Raw genomic sequence first — 18,962 nt, 5'->3', positions numbered from 1 at the left:
AAAAGAGCAGTGTGTGACAGACAGCCCAGAAATCTCAAAGAACTGGAAGACTTTAAGGAAGAATGGGCAAAGATCCCTCAAACAAGAATTGAAAGACTCTTGGCTGGCTACAAAAAGCGTTTACAAGCTGTGATACTTGCCAAAGGGGACAGTACAAGATATTAACTCTGCAGGGTGCCCAAACTTTTGCAGACGCCATTTTTTTTGTTTTCTGTTATTTTGAAAGTGTAAATGATGGAAATAAAATCTAACTTTTTTTTTGACATATTATAAGAATGTCTAATCTGTAATTTGATGCCTTTTGGAGATTTTTCCATCTTTCCTTAGCTTCTTTATGCACATTAATAAAAAAAAAAAAATTACCTGGGGTGCCCAAACTTTCGATTCCCACTGTATATATAACAAAAAAAACTTATTAAAAACTATATAGACATATCTTTTGAAAATTATAATAGTATATTAAAAAAACTATAATAGTGTGTGTGCGTGTGCGTGTGTATATGTATATACACACTAAATAGACAGATAAACAAATTTTTGTAAATGTATATCTCTAATTAAATTAAAAATATACAAATCAGATTAAAAATATATATCGATATAAATGAGACCGATTTTCTGTGAACACACACTGCAGCAGCTCTGTGTGTCTTTATTGGTCTGATGCACACATTCAGCACAGCTTTAGTTGGGTGGTTTGGTGGCATGAGGGCATCTGGGCTGCCACTCCGTCTGCAGGACTCTGACTCCTCTGTCTGGAGACCAGGACGCCAGCAGCTTCCACTGAATGATCTCCTACAAAACACAACACATACTGTCAACACACACACACACACATGCTTCCATCAGTGTCCACATATGATGAGTGAGGTTTGTGTGTTACCTGGGAGGGGAGGTCATGAAGAAGAACCACATAGTCCAGCATCAGCTGCTTCTCGCTCGACTCCTGAGACACATGACAGTGTTCTTTAGCCTCTCCTATAGGACTAATAACCTCACGACAGTAACTCAAATCACTTACAATCACGCAATCACGCTCATATCTGCTCATGAGAAATTTTTTACATGTTAGAATAATAGTAACAGCATAAATGGATTGAAATGAACTTTTTCACTCACCAGCCAATTTGGCTACTAAATTAAGCTACAGGCCATTCATAACTTCTACTACCACAGTAATAAAGATATTGACAAAAAAATAATATCTCATTATTTTCTGGGATGTTATTGATAACAGTATTGATAAAGATAATTAGACAATATTATGCGGAGTGTTATATTATGTGTGGACAACTGACTCCTGAATTCTTTGATATTCTTCATATTCTGTGGCCAGTTCACTGCAGTGATAGAAATTAATCTTTTCCAATAAATTTAAATTGATTTTTACCTTTATAAAGCCATTTTTTTTTAAAAAGTGTGCCATCATCTTGAGTGAAATTCTTACATTTAATCAGTAAATTATAATAATAACACATTTAGGCTGTTACCAAACAAATCAGTATAAAACAAAAATTCGTCTTTGCAGAAGTTGCATCTTAGGTGGCATTTAGATGTATTTCCACACTGTTTAATGAAGCTCAGAGGGACTGGAATGCTTTAACCTGCAGATACAAATGCAGAAATACTGTTTTGATATTTTAAACATAAAACGTTGAATACTGATATTTGAAATTATTTAAAAAATGAAAAGATACTTTAAATGTGAAATTCAAATCGCCAGTAGGTGGCAGTGAGTCCCTGTTAATAAGTGAGTCATTGTGATTGAACCGAATCATTTAAACGGTTGATTCATTCATTCTGCCCCATATCTTGAATTATATGATCGTTCTTAATGCGTATTAATAGACTGATTCATGCAGTGAAAGAACGCGCTCTAAATGCACAAACACACTAAATTGGTCTAACCAGACTTCATCACATAATCGTGAATGCATGCATTTCTCTAAGAGTGTTTTGTTTGTTTTTGCAATATACTCTATAATGTAATGACACAAGTTCAGTATTTGTGCTAAACCTGTGCAGATTTGGCTTGCGTGAACGTCCCCCAAAAATGAATGAGTGAACATGCATCAAATAACCGGCCAAATTGGCTGGTGATTTGACAGCATTATCCACCACAGATGATTTTTACCTGCATTTGTTGGGTTGGCGGGTGCTAATTTTAAACCCTGATGAGACGTCATGTATTTCGGTAAGCCGTTTTGTTTCATTCAACAGCTTCTGATGTTTATTTTGTGCTATAACTTATAATAAAGCAGAAGAGACTTGGACTGCAGCTTGAATTAAAGTGATACATAGTTCAAAAAGAACGCAAGGAACAAATATGGACCTGGCAACCCTAGCTTGAACCTGGCTGAACAGGTTGTTACAAAAATAAACACTAATTTAAGAAGTACTACAATACTATCTCAAAAATAAAAAAATAAATAATGTTGCTTCATTGATTCTTCTCCTTCAGTAGCCACTAAAACTTAATTTGAGAATTCTGTATGTAGACATAATTAATCTTCATCTACAGAACTGATGTTTGAGCTTCTACGCAGAAGCTTGTAGATGTGAAGATGATGAGAATCTCACTCATTGTGTCCAAACCTTCACTGGTGTTGGTGTGTGTTTGCACTGACCTGTTGTGTGATGCTGGCCACCTGTGCCATGTTAAACTCCGTGTTCTCACTGGATTCTCTGAGCATGATGAAGGACGCGGCCACACGAGCCAAACGCCAGAACGGCTGCATCTCCTCGCTCATGTTACCGTAGCTGTCTGCACACATGCCAGAGAGACTGTTGCAGTGCATTGTGGGACTGTCATGTCAGATGTAGGTTAGTTAGTGATGGTCACACCTGGTAGGTATTGCGCGGAGACGGGGCTGTCCGGTGTAATGTATTTCTGGTAGAAAGCTTCATCCTCCGCTGTGCTGTTGAGCTGCTGCAGAGCCTCACAGCGCAGCTGCACGTCAGGAGGAGTGTGCCGCTCCGTCCTGGGGAACAACACATCCGCCGAACACCGCACACCTGGGCCCTGACACAACCACAACCACACACAAAACTGATCAAGATTTGCTGAACCTTTCATTCTAATGTCACACTGGTATCACAAAAATATCTGTATTTTCAGGCATGTTTCTAAAGCTGGGTTAACATGATGGAAAACATGTTAAAATGATGGAAAACACTAGTATAGTCACGCCCATAATATTGCTGAAAGACTCATCTGAGCTTTTTTTTTTTTTTTTTTTTTTTTTTAAGGACAGCTGAATGTAATTAGTTAATATGTTTAGGTTTCCTTTGAGAATAATGTAGGCTCATTTACAGAGCTAAACATTTAAACAAGTTTACTTACAGTATGGCAAGCCGTTAAACATTTAATCCTTAAAACGTGTATTATGTGTGGTAGAGTGTTATGAGAGAGATAGACTGAGTGAGTGTAATTACCTGCATCTGATACAGCATTCATTCTTCAGCTCAATCTCATATAAATAAAACATTAGTTTGAATATCCGCTGAGGAAAGCGTTACCTTTGTCATAACATTAATATCCTTTCATCTGTTAAAGGTAATTTTGCTGCTCAGTGCATTTGTTTGCCGTGTCAAGTTAAAACTAAAACTTCCATTTATAGCGTTAACTTTTGAAAGAAAAATTCTTTACAGCTAACTCATAAGAACAGCCTCTTGTCGCCATCTGATGGTGGAACAATGTAACTAAAATCACCACAAACACACACACTGCTTCTCAATACTAAACACTTATTAAATATTATTGTTTATATAGAATAGTATTTATTGACTAATTCATTTTAATAAACAATAACAAGAACAGCAATCATAAAATCTTCTCTGGAACAAATAATAGATTAATGAGACCAAAGACTACTGTTAGATTTACCCAAAATGAATTATATTTCATGTTTAACCACTATAAAGTCTTTAGAGCCAGTGGTAAATTCCAGAAGATCTGGCCAAGGTCGCTTGCGGCGGAACAGCCGCTGACAATCTGGAGCTCTCATGTCCGAAAACCCGACTCAAATTTTTAAACAGGAGCTATCTTTATTAACAAACTGCATATTTGAACTATAAACAAGTACATTTTGTTTACAGCTTGCCAGAAAACTAAATTCTGTGACACAAAACCAGTAATATTTATAAAAATAGACTGGATTTGGGCATCCACCTTGACACTGGCTGTAAGAAGTACTGCAAGTGGAGTGATACCATTACAAACTGGAGTTCTAATATTGCTCAAATATTGCATGCTTATCAACCAGATCAGATTCGAAGACCGAGAATAGCACTAGTACATAATGGAATATATATACTAGTAGCTTAAAAATCAGTACTCTTAGTGTGAAAATGTATACTACTGAGTTTTAGAGATTAAATGTTAAATTGGCTTGCCATGAATGCTGTTTCAGCATGTCAGCTGGTTAGGCAGGAGTGAGTCAGTGGTTATTGGTTTTAAAGCATTAGAGCACATTTGTAATGGATATGAACAAACGTACCGGACTGCCACTGGGCGAGGTTGTCACTGAGAAATCCAGGCTGTACTTCCTGCCTCCTGTTGCCACATCCTGTCAATACAAGGGTTAGTGGGCTTAGCAAACACACACTTCACAGCAGGTCCGGCCTTGCTGCAGATGAAGTCTCTCAGAGTCTGTACAGACAGGTTTTCTGAAATGAATGAGCACCTCACCTCCACACTGGCCTTGTGCACCTGCTGCAATAGGAACACCCTGTAGGGCGAGCCGTGGCGCGTGTTCAGGTAATGTACGGCCACCGTAGCCGCCCGCCGTGCCGGGTAGTGTGTGGGCTCCAGATCTCCGGTGGTGTCCATTTCCTCCGGCGTCTGAGAGAGTCAGAGCAGAAACAAACACCTGAGAGGGTGTGTGAGCCACAGCGCTGGACTCTGAACCTTTATTCCTGACAGTTGCGCAATAACCGTGTGCAGAACATGTGACCGCTGTCAAAATGAAGAAGGGGGTGAAGAAATGTTCCGTTGAACAAACAAAAGATGAAGAAAAGCTGTCTGTAACAGTCATTGAGGTGACAGGCTTTGACTTCCTGTTTTGTGCAATAGCCCCATCCCTCTTAAAGAGACACTGCAGCTAGATTACTCTGCTGAAACACTATACAGTTTGTGATGCACCAACCAAAGAATGTTAAATATATGGTACATGTTTGATGTGTATGGCAGGTTTGACTTCACCCATAAGAAGCAGTCTGGAGGCTCGGGCCAGTACGGTAAAGTTATTGGTGTCCTGGAGCCGCTGGATGCTGAAAACTACACAAAGTTGGAGTTCAGCGATGAGACCGTCGGGACCAACATCCCTAAACAGTTTGTGCCCGCTGTGGAGAAGGTGAGCCGCCCGCATCTACACTACAATCCACACTAGCTCTCATAATCAGGAGACCTCAGGACCAGTGTTGGGGGTAACGCATTACAAGTAACGCAAGTTACATTATAATATTACTTTTTCCAGGTAACTAGTGAAGTAACGCTTTACTTTGTAATTGACAAGAAAATATCTGAGTTACTTTTTCAAATAAGTAACGCCAGTTACTTTCCCTCCATTTATTGATTAAAAGCTCTCCTGTCCTCATGTTGAGAGAAATTAAGATGTTACTTTAGTTCTAGAATAAATGTGAACATGCATTAATTCATCTCACTCACTAAAAAACAGATACTGTTGTTCTTCAAAATGAAAAAAAAAAAAAGTGAAATTCAACACAAACCTGCAATAATAATATTAACCGATGTCTTTGCTGCCGACCTTCGATGATCCAAATCATCCGTACTAATAAGCAAAAATTACTCAAGATAATCTAACATTGTTTTCCTTTTTTTTTTTTTATTGCTGAAGAGTTGACATTTGTTCTTCTGCGGTCTACTGTACAGACGTCAATTTACTTTTCTCTAAGCCTGAGGCTTTTGGTGTAAAAAGGCTTTTACATTTGACAAAAATACAACTTTTTATATTAAAAACAAACAAGCAAGCCCTGCCCAGATTTAAAAAGTAACGCAAAAGTAACGTAACGCATTACTTTCTATAAAAAGTAACGTAATTAGTTTCTTTTTTTTTAGGGAGTAACTCAATATTGTAATGCATTACTTTTAAAAGTAACTTTCCCCAACGCTGGTCAGGACTGACAGAATTCACAGTAGATTTATGAAATTCCACCATTGTTCATTGAGAAATACAGGCTGGAATAGAGATGACATTTGGAGAACTGTAGCATTGCATCACTGTCTCACCAATGGATCAATGGAGTGAATGGGTGCCGTCAGAATGAGAGTCCAGACGGCTGATAAAACATAATAATTGCGCCCAAAAACTCCAGTCCATCAGTTAACATCTTGAGAAGACAAAATATGAAACAAATCCATTCTTAAAGCATTTTTAACTAAACTAGTCTACAATCCAAAATAACGCATCCTCCAGTGGTGGTCTGGTCTGAATCAGGAGAAAAATCTGCACAGATCACCTCTATACAAATATATTGAGAACCCCAAACGATATTGAGGACTATATTGTATTGAGTTCATAAAAACCAACAATCAAAGTTGATTTTCAGGGAATACGACTTTAACAATACATCATCTATACATATTTTAGTTTTCAAAAAAAGAGGATGTAGGATGGTGGGGGTTGCTTGAGGTACTAGTTTTGGTATGAAAATGTCATTTCCATATCAAAACATATTTTACAGTCACTGTTATGCAGATCGATCATAAGCACAACTAAAAAGCTTCCTACTACAGTGGCCATCCTTCACAAAACTAATATCTACCACAGTTTTATCACAGGTAGAATGCAAAATGTTTCAATACAAGCATTTCAGTCCAATGGAATTTATGCAATATTTCAAACTTTTACCCACGGGAGAAAATTTGGCAACCCTACATCCGACACGAGCTGCATCCAAAACAATTTCAATACACCCAATATTGACAGCGACTCAAAATTATTTCAATATTAGAATGTTTGCAGGAATGGGATTAAGAAAACCGTACCCCGCAAGGCGTTAATACAAAAGCGCACACAATGAATGACGACTAGAAAGCAAAAGCCGAATCCCAGACATTTTGGGAGATTTAGAAATCCCGGCTGAACACATTTTATTAAGTCCAAAAAGAGGACATATGGTCACCCTACGATACATCTACAGCTTCAGTCTCCCGTTTTCCAGCAAGTGTCCAAACAAATTCATTCATGTCTACGCTGATAGTGATGGACTTCTCAAGGGCCAAAATCTTGTCTCTTTCACAGATTGACTTTCATAGTAAAGATGTAGAGAAAGAAGTGCTATGAAAGTCACTGGGTGCCAGCAACTGTTTGGTTCCTAACATTCTTCAAAATATCTTCTTGAGTTCAACAGAACACAGAAATTCATAAGGTTTTGAACCATAATTGGTTTTTGAATTGAAGTTGCACTAGCTGGATGTTTTTGACCTCTGTCACATATGGCTGGATTTTGATGTGAGACAACAGGAGATGGACTTTTTCACTTGAGGAAGTGTTATGGATTATGGACTCAAATGTTAGTTTAAAACTAAGCTTTTGTCTTCTCAAGATGTCAACTGATGAACTGGAGTGGTTTTGTGGATTATTGTGATGTTTTTATCAGCTGTTTGGACTCTCATTCTGACGGCACCCATTCACCGCAGAGGATCCATTGGTGAGACGGTGACAGAATTTTTGTGGGTGAACTATTCCTTCAAACGTAGAATACAGGAATTATGACTTTCGAAATGTCACTGTCCTTCAGCCTCATGTCATTCCAAACTGGTTTCTTCTCCGGAGCGCAAAAGTGTATCACTTAAAGTTGAGTATTTTTATTACTAATGAAGTCTGTGTGGTTTTCTGTCCGCAGGGTTTCAGGGAAGCGTGTGAGAAGGGTCCTCTGACGGGACACAAGATATCCGGAGTGCGTTTCGTCCTGGAGGACGGAGCTCATCACATGGTGGACTCTAATGAGCTCTCCTTCATTCGGGCAGGAGAGGGCGCTCTCAAACAGGGTAAGATGAGGAGATCATTCACTTTCCTTTAACTCTCTTTCTCAGTGATGTCTGATCAGAGCTTCACATCAGTGTCTTGTGTCTTCAGCCCTGGAGAAGTCCAGTGTGGTGATTCTGGAGCCGGTCATGTCTGTGGAGATCGTGGCCCCTAATGAGTTCCAGGGGGCCATTATTGCAGGGGTCAACCGTCGTCACGGGGTCATCACCGGACAGGACGGGGCAGAGGGATATTTCACACTATATGCTGATGTGAGTCACTTAAAGCACATTAATTACTCAAATGACCATAATCACAGCTCATGTGGACCAGATAAACTAGTCATGTCAGATCCTGTGTGTATATAGTACATTTATACAGTATGTGGGTCAAAGACGTCAAGATGTCCACAAGTAAGAAAAAAAAATTGGAATAAAAATTGTTGAATAAAAATTAAAACATGCTTATTCTGACTTGTACATATTAAAATATAAAATAATAAGGGAGCATATTAAATTGTATTGTGTTTAAAATTAAATTTTCTAACTGACAAATGGGCAAACTTTAAAAATGTAAAATTACAACTAATTATTATTTGGGGTGAAAGTAATTTGTCTGAATATGTCAAATTGATTTTTGTTGTCAGTATGCCTGGCAAGATAGTTACACTGAATGACATTTTAGTGGCCATCTTCTGTATATTAGGGAAAATTGTAGGATATTTATTTTTTGCTCAAAAAAACAAAACTAAAATGCAATTACGTTAAACGGAAAACTTTTCAATATTTTTTTTTTGAAAAACAACAATTTAACCCTTTGGTTGTGTTCGGGTCAAATTGAAAATACTAGTTTACGTTATTTCATTGGACTCCAACTTCTCATACATTTTTTACACTTGTGGTGTTCCTGGTCAAAAATGACCGGACTCCAAACAATTGCTTATAAATCTCTCATTATGCTATATTATCACCAAATATTGAATTCAATGTTTTTGTCTTCTTGTTTACTTTCATTTAGGACTGGTTTTGTGTTTCTATTTGCATCTGATCAATCGTAAGCCTCATTTATCTGAAAAAAATAAATAAATAAATAATAATTTTCACAATATTAATCGAAAAAATTATAAAATTTGCACTGTCTATCACACAAGTGTGCTTTAATGTATAATCAGGAAGTTTGCTTATAAATGCTTTTATTTTGTACAAAATTGCAAAAAGTCACACTTGTGGTGTTCCGGGTCAAAAATGACCGGACTCCAAACAATTGCTTATAAATCTCTCATTTGTCCATATTATCACCAAATATTGAATTCAATCTTTTTGTCAACTTGTTTTCTTTCATTTAGGACTGGTTTGGTGTTTCTATTTGCATCCGATTAATCGTAGGCCTCATTTATCTGAAAATAGGCACCTAAATTCATACTAAATATTAAACAAAAACTGATGAAAATTTGCACTGTTTCACACACTAGTGTGCTTTAATATTTCATCAGGAAGATTGCTTTTAAATGCTTTTATTTTGTACAAAATTGCACAAAGTCACACTTGTCAGAAATGGCCGGCCATTGAAAGTGAATGGGAAAGATCACAAAAAACAGGACCTTTATTTTGAAATGCTTTTGTTTTCTGAAAAGGTAACACTTATGCTGTCCCCTGTTAAATCTGACCATTGTGAGAAAGAAAAAAAAGAACACATTAAAATTGTTTACATTATAACATTTCATGTAACAACAAACCAAAACTGTTATATATATCCTGCAAACTGACAGTCAAACAGAGACAATATCATAATATCATGGAACAACAAATTTGACTATTGTGACCGAAAAAAACAAACAAAAAAAAAAACACACACATTAGCACTGCCATATAGAGAACCACGAACGCCTGCTTGTCATTTGTAGGTGTCTTGAAACTGGTCTTTTTCTGAACTTTTGAACTTTGTTTTCACATCTTTTAGGGCACAAAATGTGCATCTCTTCCTTTACTCTCAAAACCTATTGAATCAAAAAGATTGAATCCAATATTAGGAGATAATATAGCATAATGAGAGATCTATAAGCAATTGTTTGGAGTCTGGTTATTTTTGACTGGGAACACCACAAGTGTGACAGGGATCTGAATACAACCAGAGGGTTAAAGCAGTATTACATTTATTGTTTTTATGCTTAAGGTGAGGCACTGCAGGTAAATAAGGTAAAAAAACGAATAGTTATCGCCTTCATTACTCAGTTGATAATTGCAAACATTTTTTGTATTACAAGTTTTTTTTAAATGTTAGGTTTAAATATGCAAATGAGGCATTATTTAATGAAATATGCACAAATTTGCATATGTCTAGTACAAAAATCTAAACACTGGGTGAAGTCAGTTTCAAAATTCTTGTTTACATTTTTTTTTTTTTTTTTTTATATTTGAGTCAAATGTTTTTACGGAAGGAATTCTGGGTATCTCATTTTGTCACTCCATAATTCAGAACAACAGGCAGAAAAAGATATATTTTTTAAAGAATTTTGGGGGAATAAAACGTATAAAATCAAGTAAATTCTATCTGAACAAATCCCTCTGTTAAACCCTTCAGGATATAGACAGGAATAAAAATGTAAAGTGTGGTGTGTGTAAGTGCTGCTGAAGTGGAGATTTATGGCTCAGTGTAGGAGAAAAAACTCTTGGCCTTTAAAAATATGGATTGTAATTGAAATCTATCGACACAAATAGATGAAGTGCTGTAAAAGAAACACTCAAAGATATCTTTTGGGTGTTTTCTTTACACTAGTCTGAAAAAACACTTTATGAAACACCAAAAAGTCCAAAATCTCAAACATGACTGGTCCATTAAAAAAACGTTTTTGCCTGCAGTGTCTCTCCTTAAACACTTTTTGTCTTTGACCCATGTAAGTCTTTTGACTTTGATAATTTGATGTTTCTGTAGTTCAAGCTTTTTAGTTGTGAGGGGGGAAAAACAACATGATTATGATCATAATGACATTAGATAAGAACTAACTGGAAAATAGAGAAGTGACCTGTGTGGATATGGTGTTTTCTGGTGTAGATCCCGTTGAACGACATGTTTGGATACTCAACAGAGCTGCGCTCCTGCACTGAGGTACGACTCCAGAAACCAACCTCATACTGACTTTACAGTGACCGTGAAATCAAAATACATTCTTCTTACTGTGAACGATTCATCTGTGAATGTTATTCTATCAGAAAAAAAATGGCTTTGTAAACTTTCTTTAAAATGCAATAGTTTGGTGTATGTGACTTGTGTGTTGTGTTCAGGGTAAAGGCGAGTACACCATGGACTACAGCAGATATCAGCCCTGTCTGCCGGCCGTACAGGAAGAGCTCATCAACAAACACTTGGAGGCCACGGGACAGCTGCCCGCCAAGAAGAGCAAATGGAAAAACTGACGCGTCACACGCGCTTCAGATCCCTCAAGGACTTCCTGACAATGTTTATAAGACGAGGCCAAGACGTCCAGCCTTACGAGAAGGTCACCAGAGATGTTAAATTCTTTGGTCGCGCACTGTAAATGTGTTTGTACAGCCAATGTTTGCAAATCTAGTAATTATTATAAAATCATGATCTGTTTTAACTCAGAGTCCCATGAACAGCATTTCATTTCAAAACTGAGGGGTAAACATAGCTTTTAGTAACACAACCCTAACGCCAATCCTGAGCTGTTAAACGGATGAGAAAACCAGTGAAAAAGTAGCCAACACTTGCATTGAAGGAGAAACCTGAACCATATTTAGAGAGCAGTGAATGTCCAGAAACCAGGTTGTGACACATACTTGTGTAAGTAAACGGATAACATTAACTTTTAGTTCCAAAAAATGAGCTAACTTTCAGGGTAAGTATTCAGTTAGCAGCTTATTCTGTGAACATGAGTTGATCCAGAGTTAGAACATGTTGATCAGACTCTAATAGCTGTGACAGACCACACAATATTGCAGTTCATTTTGAAATTATAAAGTACTATTAAAACATGAAGCAATGTTTATTTTATTCTCATCTCACACATTTGCTATATTCCCATTCACCTACTTTAATAAGCACTCCAATCTCATCGCACACCATCTGAAATCTTCATAACTTTTTCACACGATTGGATTTCCAAACACTAGGCATGCAAAAGCAAACTAGCATGACAGGTTTTATTTCATTTTGTCATTATAAACGAAAAAGACCCACAGTGGATTCTCAAATTGCAAACTTCCATTTTTCTTAGTGATATCTGGTGTCAGTTTTTCAGGAATAGAATGTTTTGTTAAAGCGAGTCACTGCAGGTGAATATGGTACAAAAATAACTAATAGTTATCACCTTACTTACGCAGTTTATTGATTACACTGATAATTGCAAACATTTTTTGTATTACAAGTTCTCTAAAATGTTATGTTTTAATATGCAGGGCATTATTTATTGAAATATGCATTCATTTGCATACATTTCTAGTACAAAAATCACTGGATGAAGACAGTTTCTGAAGACTGTTTGATTTTTTGACATATTAGAGTCAAATGACAGAAGGAATTTTGGGAATCTCATTTTGTCACTCAATAATTCAGAAAATACAGGCAGAAAACTATATTTTTTACATTTTTGGGGGGAATAAAATGTATAAAATAAAGCAAATTCTATATGAACAAATCCCTCTGTAAAAACCTTCAGGATATAGACAGGAATAAAAATGTAAAGTTTGGTGTGTGTAAGTGCTACTGAAGTGGAGATTTATGACTCAGTGTAGGAGAAAAAAACTCATTTTGAGAAAACAGCCTTTAAAAATCTGTATTGTAACTGAAATCTATCGACACAAATAGATAAAGTGCTTTAAAAGAAACACTTAACAGTGTCTTTTGGGTGTTTTCTTTCCACTAGTCTGAAAAAACACTTTATGAAACACCAAAAAGGCCAAAATCTCAAACTTGACCAGTGCATGAAAAAACTGTTTTTGCCTGCAGTGTCTCTCCCTAAATGGCGGATTATTTATTTGCAAATGTTTTATGTGATATTCCAATTGGTTGTTCCCACCTAACATTAAAGTTTTTTTTAATGATGGTGAGTGTCACTGATACCAATATCACTGAAGTCTCTAGGAAGCTTTTTTTTCTTAAGACTTGAAAGAAATAACGGCCCAGTTTCATAGACAAGGGTTAGCTTAAGCCAGGACTAGGCCTTAGTTAAATTAAGACATGTAAACATTACAGGTGTGCATCTTGAGACAGAACAATGGAATATTTCAAGATATAGATAGTTGCATGCATTTTAGTCTGTGACTAGCCTTAACCCTTGTCTGTGAAACCGGAGGTAGGGTAATTTAAGTGAATTTAAAATCTTCACATAAACTCATTTTCCTGTGCTCTTCAGCAAATAGGAAATATACAGAAATTGAATACCATATCAATTTTAAATTAAATATAGATAAATCCTTAAAGCTACATGACAGCAGTTATTAGACTGAGATTATTAGGTTATTTGGCTGCTATTACTTTAAGAGCTGCCGCTGCTGAACGTGATGCAGATCTGAAATGCATGCTTGTCGTTTCACGCTTTTATACACATTTCATGTGCGTCACCGCATTTGTGCATGCAATTGAAGAGTGCGTGTGAGCACAGTACAACGGCTGATTGGCGAAGTAAAAGAAAATAAGTATCACATTTTTTTTAAACTGATCCACATTTGATTTTTGATGTGTACGTTTTAACGATTTATTCTTGGAGCCATATTTAAATTTCAATATCTCTGGAACCAAACCTCAGAGGGCATTAAAAATAAAGATGCCAAAAGGAAAGTTTGTTATGACCCAATATCTAAAAGGGCATTGCAGTGTCTTTACTACTACTTGAGTTACAGACATGCAAACCTGAACTTGAAAAACTTAAATTGCTGTTTCCCCAAATTTTTTTTAAATTCACCATTGGCACATAATGCAACAAAGATTGCTAAAGTCAACAGATTTTACTAATGGAGCTAGCAATCTCTGTGTAAAAATAAGATAATGATGCTGGCATCTTTCTGAAGTCATTTTTAACCCCTTTAACTTGATTCTGAATCTAAGGTGAAAATTGCCATTTTGACCTTCCTCTACAAAACAGTGGATTACTCAGTAAATATTCATCCATGACATTTCATATGTTGGCTTTCATCACTATACATGTCTATCCTTCTTCAGAATAAATATGAGCAAAATCTAAAAATTTAAGCTGGGGACCTCACAGAATGACCCACTTGGTGCATCCAAAATCACAATGCTTTGCAACCGTTGAAAGGGTACGTTCTATAAAGTATGACTATGAATGAAATGCAGATGTTCTGATAGCTACCTTTGATATCCCACAATCCATAAACTCACTCAAGATCACAGAAGATTTGCACACAAGACAGTATTAAAACTAGGGATGTACCGAATGTTCGGCAACCGAAATTATCCGGCTAAAAATAGCAAAAAAGCTCTTTCGTGGCTAAATTAATTAAATTAAGTTAAATTGTGCTTTGCTGGTAGGCTATAATGTCTACTAGAATGTTTAGTGTTAAGTAAATTTTTTTATATTGTTGTTCTGTAATTGAGTTTTTTTTTTTTTTTTTTGAAAAGCAAGACAAAACTGTAAAAAGCACACTTTGGCTATTTAAATTATGCAATGGTGAACAAAAATTGGCCAAATACTTTTTTTTTTTTTTTTTCCACGAAAAACTGTGTTGTGTAATTGGCCTTTGGCCCAGTGTTTCATTTTGTACAGCTTCCGCCGAGAATTTGCATTTCTGCGCATCCCTAGCACTGATATATTTTAAGATCAGTCAGTGCAAGTTTCTTTCAGTTGAAACAGCTCAGATGTACAATTAGTCTTAAGCCTTGTCTTTGAAACTAGGGGTTAATGAAGGCAAGTTAACATGCTTTCTGGAAAAACCCACTCAAGATCACACAAGACCATATTAAAACCATTCAGAACACCCTAACAACTACTCACACTGCAAAAAAAAAGGCTCATCTTCCTTAGTATTTTTGTCTTGTTTCTAAACAAAATATCTACAAATTCTTAAATTAAGATGCATTTACTATACAAGCAAAATTACATCAGATATTTAGTCTTGTTTCAAGCAAAATGCACTCAATTTAGTTTTTCCCACTGGAAACAAGTAAAATTATCTGCCAGTGGGGTAAATTCTTGGCAGATAATTTTAAGCAAACTGCACTTAATTTAGTTTTTTTCCCCAAGAAAAAAGACTACATTTCTTATGTGATTTTACTTCTCAAGTAAATGCATCTCAACTTAAGAATTTTTTGATATTTTGACGAAACAAGACGAAAATGCTAAGTAAGATAAGCCTTTTTTTGCAGTGCAAAACATAAGCACTCAAACAGCACACAATGATCCTCAGCGAACCCGTGCAGTCACCAACAGTGGGGAGTTTTGCACAAAGACAGCTGCAGCTGCAGACAGACTTGTTTTACCTCTGGCTGTGGCGGCGCTGGATCCTCAGGTCCCCTGCAGGCGAGCGGAGGCTCCTGAGAGACGGGCAGAGCCAGACTGAGCTCAACCAGAGAGAGAAGCAGCCAAACTGAGCAGAACGTCTTCATGATCCGCTCTGGAGGAGATCTCAGTCCCGTGCTGCTGTTTATAAAGCGGAGAGCCGTTGCGCAACACGAGTGCGAGCTGACGCTTTCCAGATGAGTGCGGATCACGCTCAGCATCTGAACAAACAAGATCCGACCCGACCTCCGGGAACCACCGATACAGACGGCTGGATCACAAAACGACAAGCTCAGATACTTCAGCTTTAGAGGAACTTCAACTTATGAACACAAATCCCCTGATGACATCTGTGCTGCTGTTTTCCCTCTAAAATGATGTCATTAAAGATCTGGCTTTTGTTAGTGAGTAATAAGAGAAGGAATACCGTGATGGAAACCAATATCGAGGACTATATTGTTCCAAGTTTATAAAAAAAAAAAGAAGGAAAACATGCTCTTCAAGGAATACTATTTAGACCAGGAGTTCTCAACTCTGGCCCTCGAGGTCCATTTTCCTGCAGAGTTTAGCTCCAACCCTAATCAAACACACCTGAACAAGCTAATCAAGCTCTTCATCATTACTAGAAAGTTGCAGGCAGGTGAGTTTGATCAAGGTTGGAGGTAAACTCTGCAGGAAAGTGGACCTCGAGGGCCAGAGTTGAGAACCTCTGATTTAGACAATAGATCATCTACAGCAGTGTTTCTCAACCCTGGTCCTGGGCGCCCCCTAACACTGCACACTTTGTGTGTCTCCCTAATAAAGCACACCTGGTTGCACTCATCAGCTCATTAGAAAACATCTCCAGGACCTGAAATGGGTCAGAAAAGGAAGACATACAAAATGTGCATTGATGGGGGGTTGAGAAACACTGATCTACAGGATCAGTCTCCTGTTTTCTAGCACACCTCCAAACAAATTCATTTACGTCTCGGCTAATAGTGATGGATTTTTCATGGGCTAAAGTCACTAAATGGCACTTTCACACATTGACTTCCATGATAAAGATAGATAGAAATAAATGATGTTAAAGTCAATGGGTGCCAGCAACTGTTCCAACATTCTTTAAAATATCTTTTTTTGTGTTCAACAGAAGAAAGAAACTCATACAGGTTTAGAACAAATTGAGGGTGAGTTAAGGGCAGACACTGCAAAAACGCAGTTTTTTCATGCACCTATCAAGTTTGAGATTTTGGGCTATTTATAGTGTTTTTTTCAGACTAGTGGAAAGAAAACATCAACCAGACACTATTGAGTGTTTCTTTTATAGCACTTAATCTATTTGTGTCAATAGATTCAATTACAATCCATATTTTTAAAGGCCAAGAGTGTTTTCTCCTACACTGAGCCATAAATCTCCACTTCAGTAGCACTTACACACAACACACTGTACATTTTTTTTATTTCTGTCTATATCCTGAAGGTTTTTACAGAGGGATTTGTTCAGATAGAATTTGCTTGATTTTATACAACATTTTATTCCCCCCCAAAATGGTAAAAAACATATTGTTTAATGTCTGCTCCAAGTTTTTACACAATTATGGAGTGATAAAAATGAGATACTCAAAATCCTGTCTGTAAAAACATTTGACTCTAATATGTCAAAAAATATAGATTTATTTTTTTCTGGTGTTTAGATTTTTGTACTAGAATTGTATGCAAATTAGTGCATATTTCATTAAATAATGGATCATATTTAAACCTAACATCTAATACAAAAAATGTTTGCAATTATCAGTGTGATCAATCAACTGAGTAAGGTGATAACTAATAGTTCATATTTTCCCCTATTCACCTGCAGTGTCTCGTCTTACAGAATTGTAATTTTGGGATGAACTGTCTCTTTAAAGGATGTAATTTTTGTTCCACATTGCTTCTCTTTAATAATTGTTACATTCTTTTTAACATCTACACCATTGCATTCATTGTTTTGTATTCTCTTTTTAACCAAAACTTTGTATGTCTGTCTGACAAAACAATATGCGTGCATTTTAATTCAGTTTGCACTGGGAAGTTGATTCAAAATTATTAAACATAATATTTTTTTCTAGGTTATTTCAAATTTATTTTCATTTAAAGTTTTTTTTAAGTATGTTTTTAAGCAGATACTTGTACTTTTTCATTTTTACTCAGTATCTCCACTATGACCCTGCATCAGATTTGCTGAATAAAATCCAACACCTGTTTCTGACTAATATGTGACCCTGGACCACAAAAACAGCTGGCGGTTTCTCAGCCTGGCCAGGCTGGAAAAGTGGGCAAAACCATTCTAAAACCAGCCAGCTGACCAGCTATGACCAGCTAAAACCAGCCAACCAGGTTGGTTTTAGTCGTTTTTTGTTTTTTTTTTTCACTAGGGTTGTAAGGTGAAGAAGTCTTGTAATACTCCTTAATCTGCACCAAAACACACATGATTCCTGTCATCATTGAGCCAGACTACAACTATTTGGCCAATTCTTAACATGACATTCCTGATTTCAAAGTTATGGCCAGTGACCCTGGTGAAAAAAACAGCTAAAACCAGCCTAGGCTGGTTGGCTGGTTTTAGCTGGTCAGCAGGCTGGTTTTAGAGTGGTTATGGCCACTTTTCCAGCCTGGCCAGGCTGGGAGACCAGCTAAAACCAGCTACTTCCAGCTTAAACAAGCTACGACCAGCCAACCAGCCTAGGCTGGTTTTAGCTGTTTTTTCAGCAGGGAGAAAAAACATGGTCCAGGTGTTTTTCGCCACATCCACAGCAGTGCCAGAAGAGCAAATCAAACACAAGTCCATTATCTTTCACACAGCGCTGGTAAATCCTATGTTCCACCGGTTTGTCTTAAAAACTCCTCTTTCCCTGCTGAAAAAAAAACAGCTAAAACCAGTCTAGGCTGGTCTAGGTTGGCTGGTTTTAGAGGGGTTCTGGCCACTTTCCCAGACTGGTCTGGTTGGAAGACCAGCTACTTCCAGCTTAAACCAGCTAAGACCAGCCTAGGCCAGTTTCCCCATACTTAGCTTTAAAATGTTCGATTCATCAGTGAATCGGTTCGTTCTAAACGGTCAGCCCTCTTAAATTTATCTTTGGAAAGATTCGTTCTAGCGAATCGGTTCGTTCTAAACTGTGGAAAGTGATTCATTTTAGTGAATCACTTTGTTCGGATGTATAGTAGAGATATCATGTATACCTATTGTTCTAAACGAACCGATTGTAAACAGATCCACTGATTCGAGTCAGTTAGTTTTCTAGTTTAAGTCAGTTTTGATGTTGTCATCCTAAACAGGATGTTCATTCACTCTAAAACTCGTTTTAAAAGGTTTCGATTAAATGGTTGGTACCTTGTAGCGTAAAACTTCTTTTCTCCTCAAAACTGTATCTTGTGGTGTCGTTCATGTGGGTTTTTTCAGGCATATTTGTCGTTTTCCTCCTGATCACGTGACTCGCCTTTGTCAGTTGTCACATGACTGTGCGCTGCGCGGTGTA

The 18,962-nt window shown here is 37.0% G+C and overlaps 2 protein-coding genes across 2 annotated transcripts in view; one reads left to right on the top strand and one right to left on the bottom strand.

The window, feature by feature from the left end:
* The window catches only part of gfm1 (G elongation factor, mitochondrial 1), a 34,286-nt gene extending 22,691 nt beyond the window's left edge, over positions 1-11,595 (top strand). Inside the window, exons 14-18 of the mRNA XM_073817459.1 lie at positions 5,192-5,354; positions 7,870-8,014; positions 8,103-8,263; positions 11,043-11,096; positions 11,273-11,595. Of these exons, the coding sequence (XP_073673560.1) occupies positions 5,192-5,354; positions 7,870-8,014; positions 8,103-8,263; positions 11,043-11,096; positions 11,273-11,404 (655 nt within the window). The 3' untranslated portion in view covers positions 11,405-11,595. The remainder of the gene's footprint in view (positions 1-5,191; positions 5,355-7,869; positions 8,015-8,102; positions 8,264-11,042; positions 11,097-11,272) is intronic.
* On the bottom strand, positions 615-18,957 carry lxn (latexin). Its single transcript, XM_073817465.1, has 8 exons — positions 18,818-18,957; positions 15,447-15,736; positions 4,691-4,843; positions 4,500-4,568; positions 2,845-3,022; positions 2,628-2,764; positions 884-946; positions 615-795 (listed from the first exon to the last, which is right to left on the bottom strand). Exons 1-8 carry the CDS (start codon positions 18,888-18,890, stop codon positions 685-687), a joined length of 1,074 nt encoding a protein of 357 aa, XP_073673566.1. The 5' UTR covers positions 18,891-18,957; the 3' UTR covers positions 615-684.
* Between the last annotated feature and the right edge of the window lie 5 nt (positions 18,958-18,962).

Source organism: Garra rufa, chromosome 14 (assembly GCF_049309525.1).
Source record: "Garra rufa chromosome 14, GarRuf1.0, whole genome shotgun sequence".
Taxonomy (NCBI): domain Eukaryota; kingdom Metazoa; phylum Chordata; class Actinopteri; order Cypriniformes; family Cyprinidae; genus Garra; species Garra rufa.
Note: the sequence above shows the minus strand (reverse complement) of the source record. Positions and strands in the feature narration are given on the sequence as shown.

Bases quoted from the DNA above. Each gene is read 5' to 3' on its own strand.
- lxn (XM_073817465.1), bottom strand. From the start codon at position 18,890: ATGCCTGAAAAAACCCACATGAACGACACCACAAGATACAGTTTTGAG. The intron at 4,844-15,446 runs GTAAAACAAGTC...TGACTCTCTCAG, and splicing joins CAGCGCCGCCACAGCCAGAG to ACGCCGGAGGAAATGGACAC. The intron at 3,023-4,499 runs GTACGTTTGTTC...TGGTTGTGTCAG, and splicing joins CCTCGCCCAGTGGCAGTCCG to GGCCCAGGTGTGCGGTGTTC.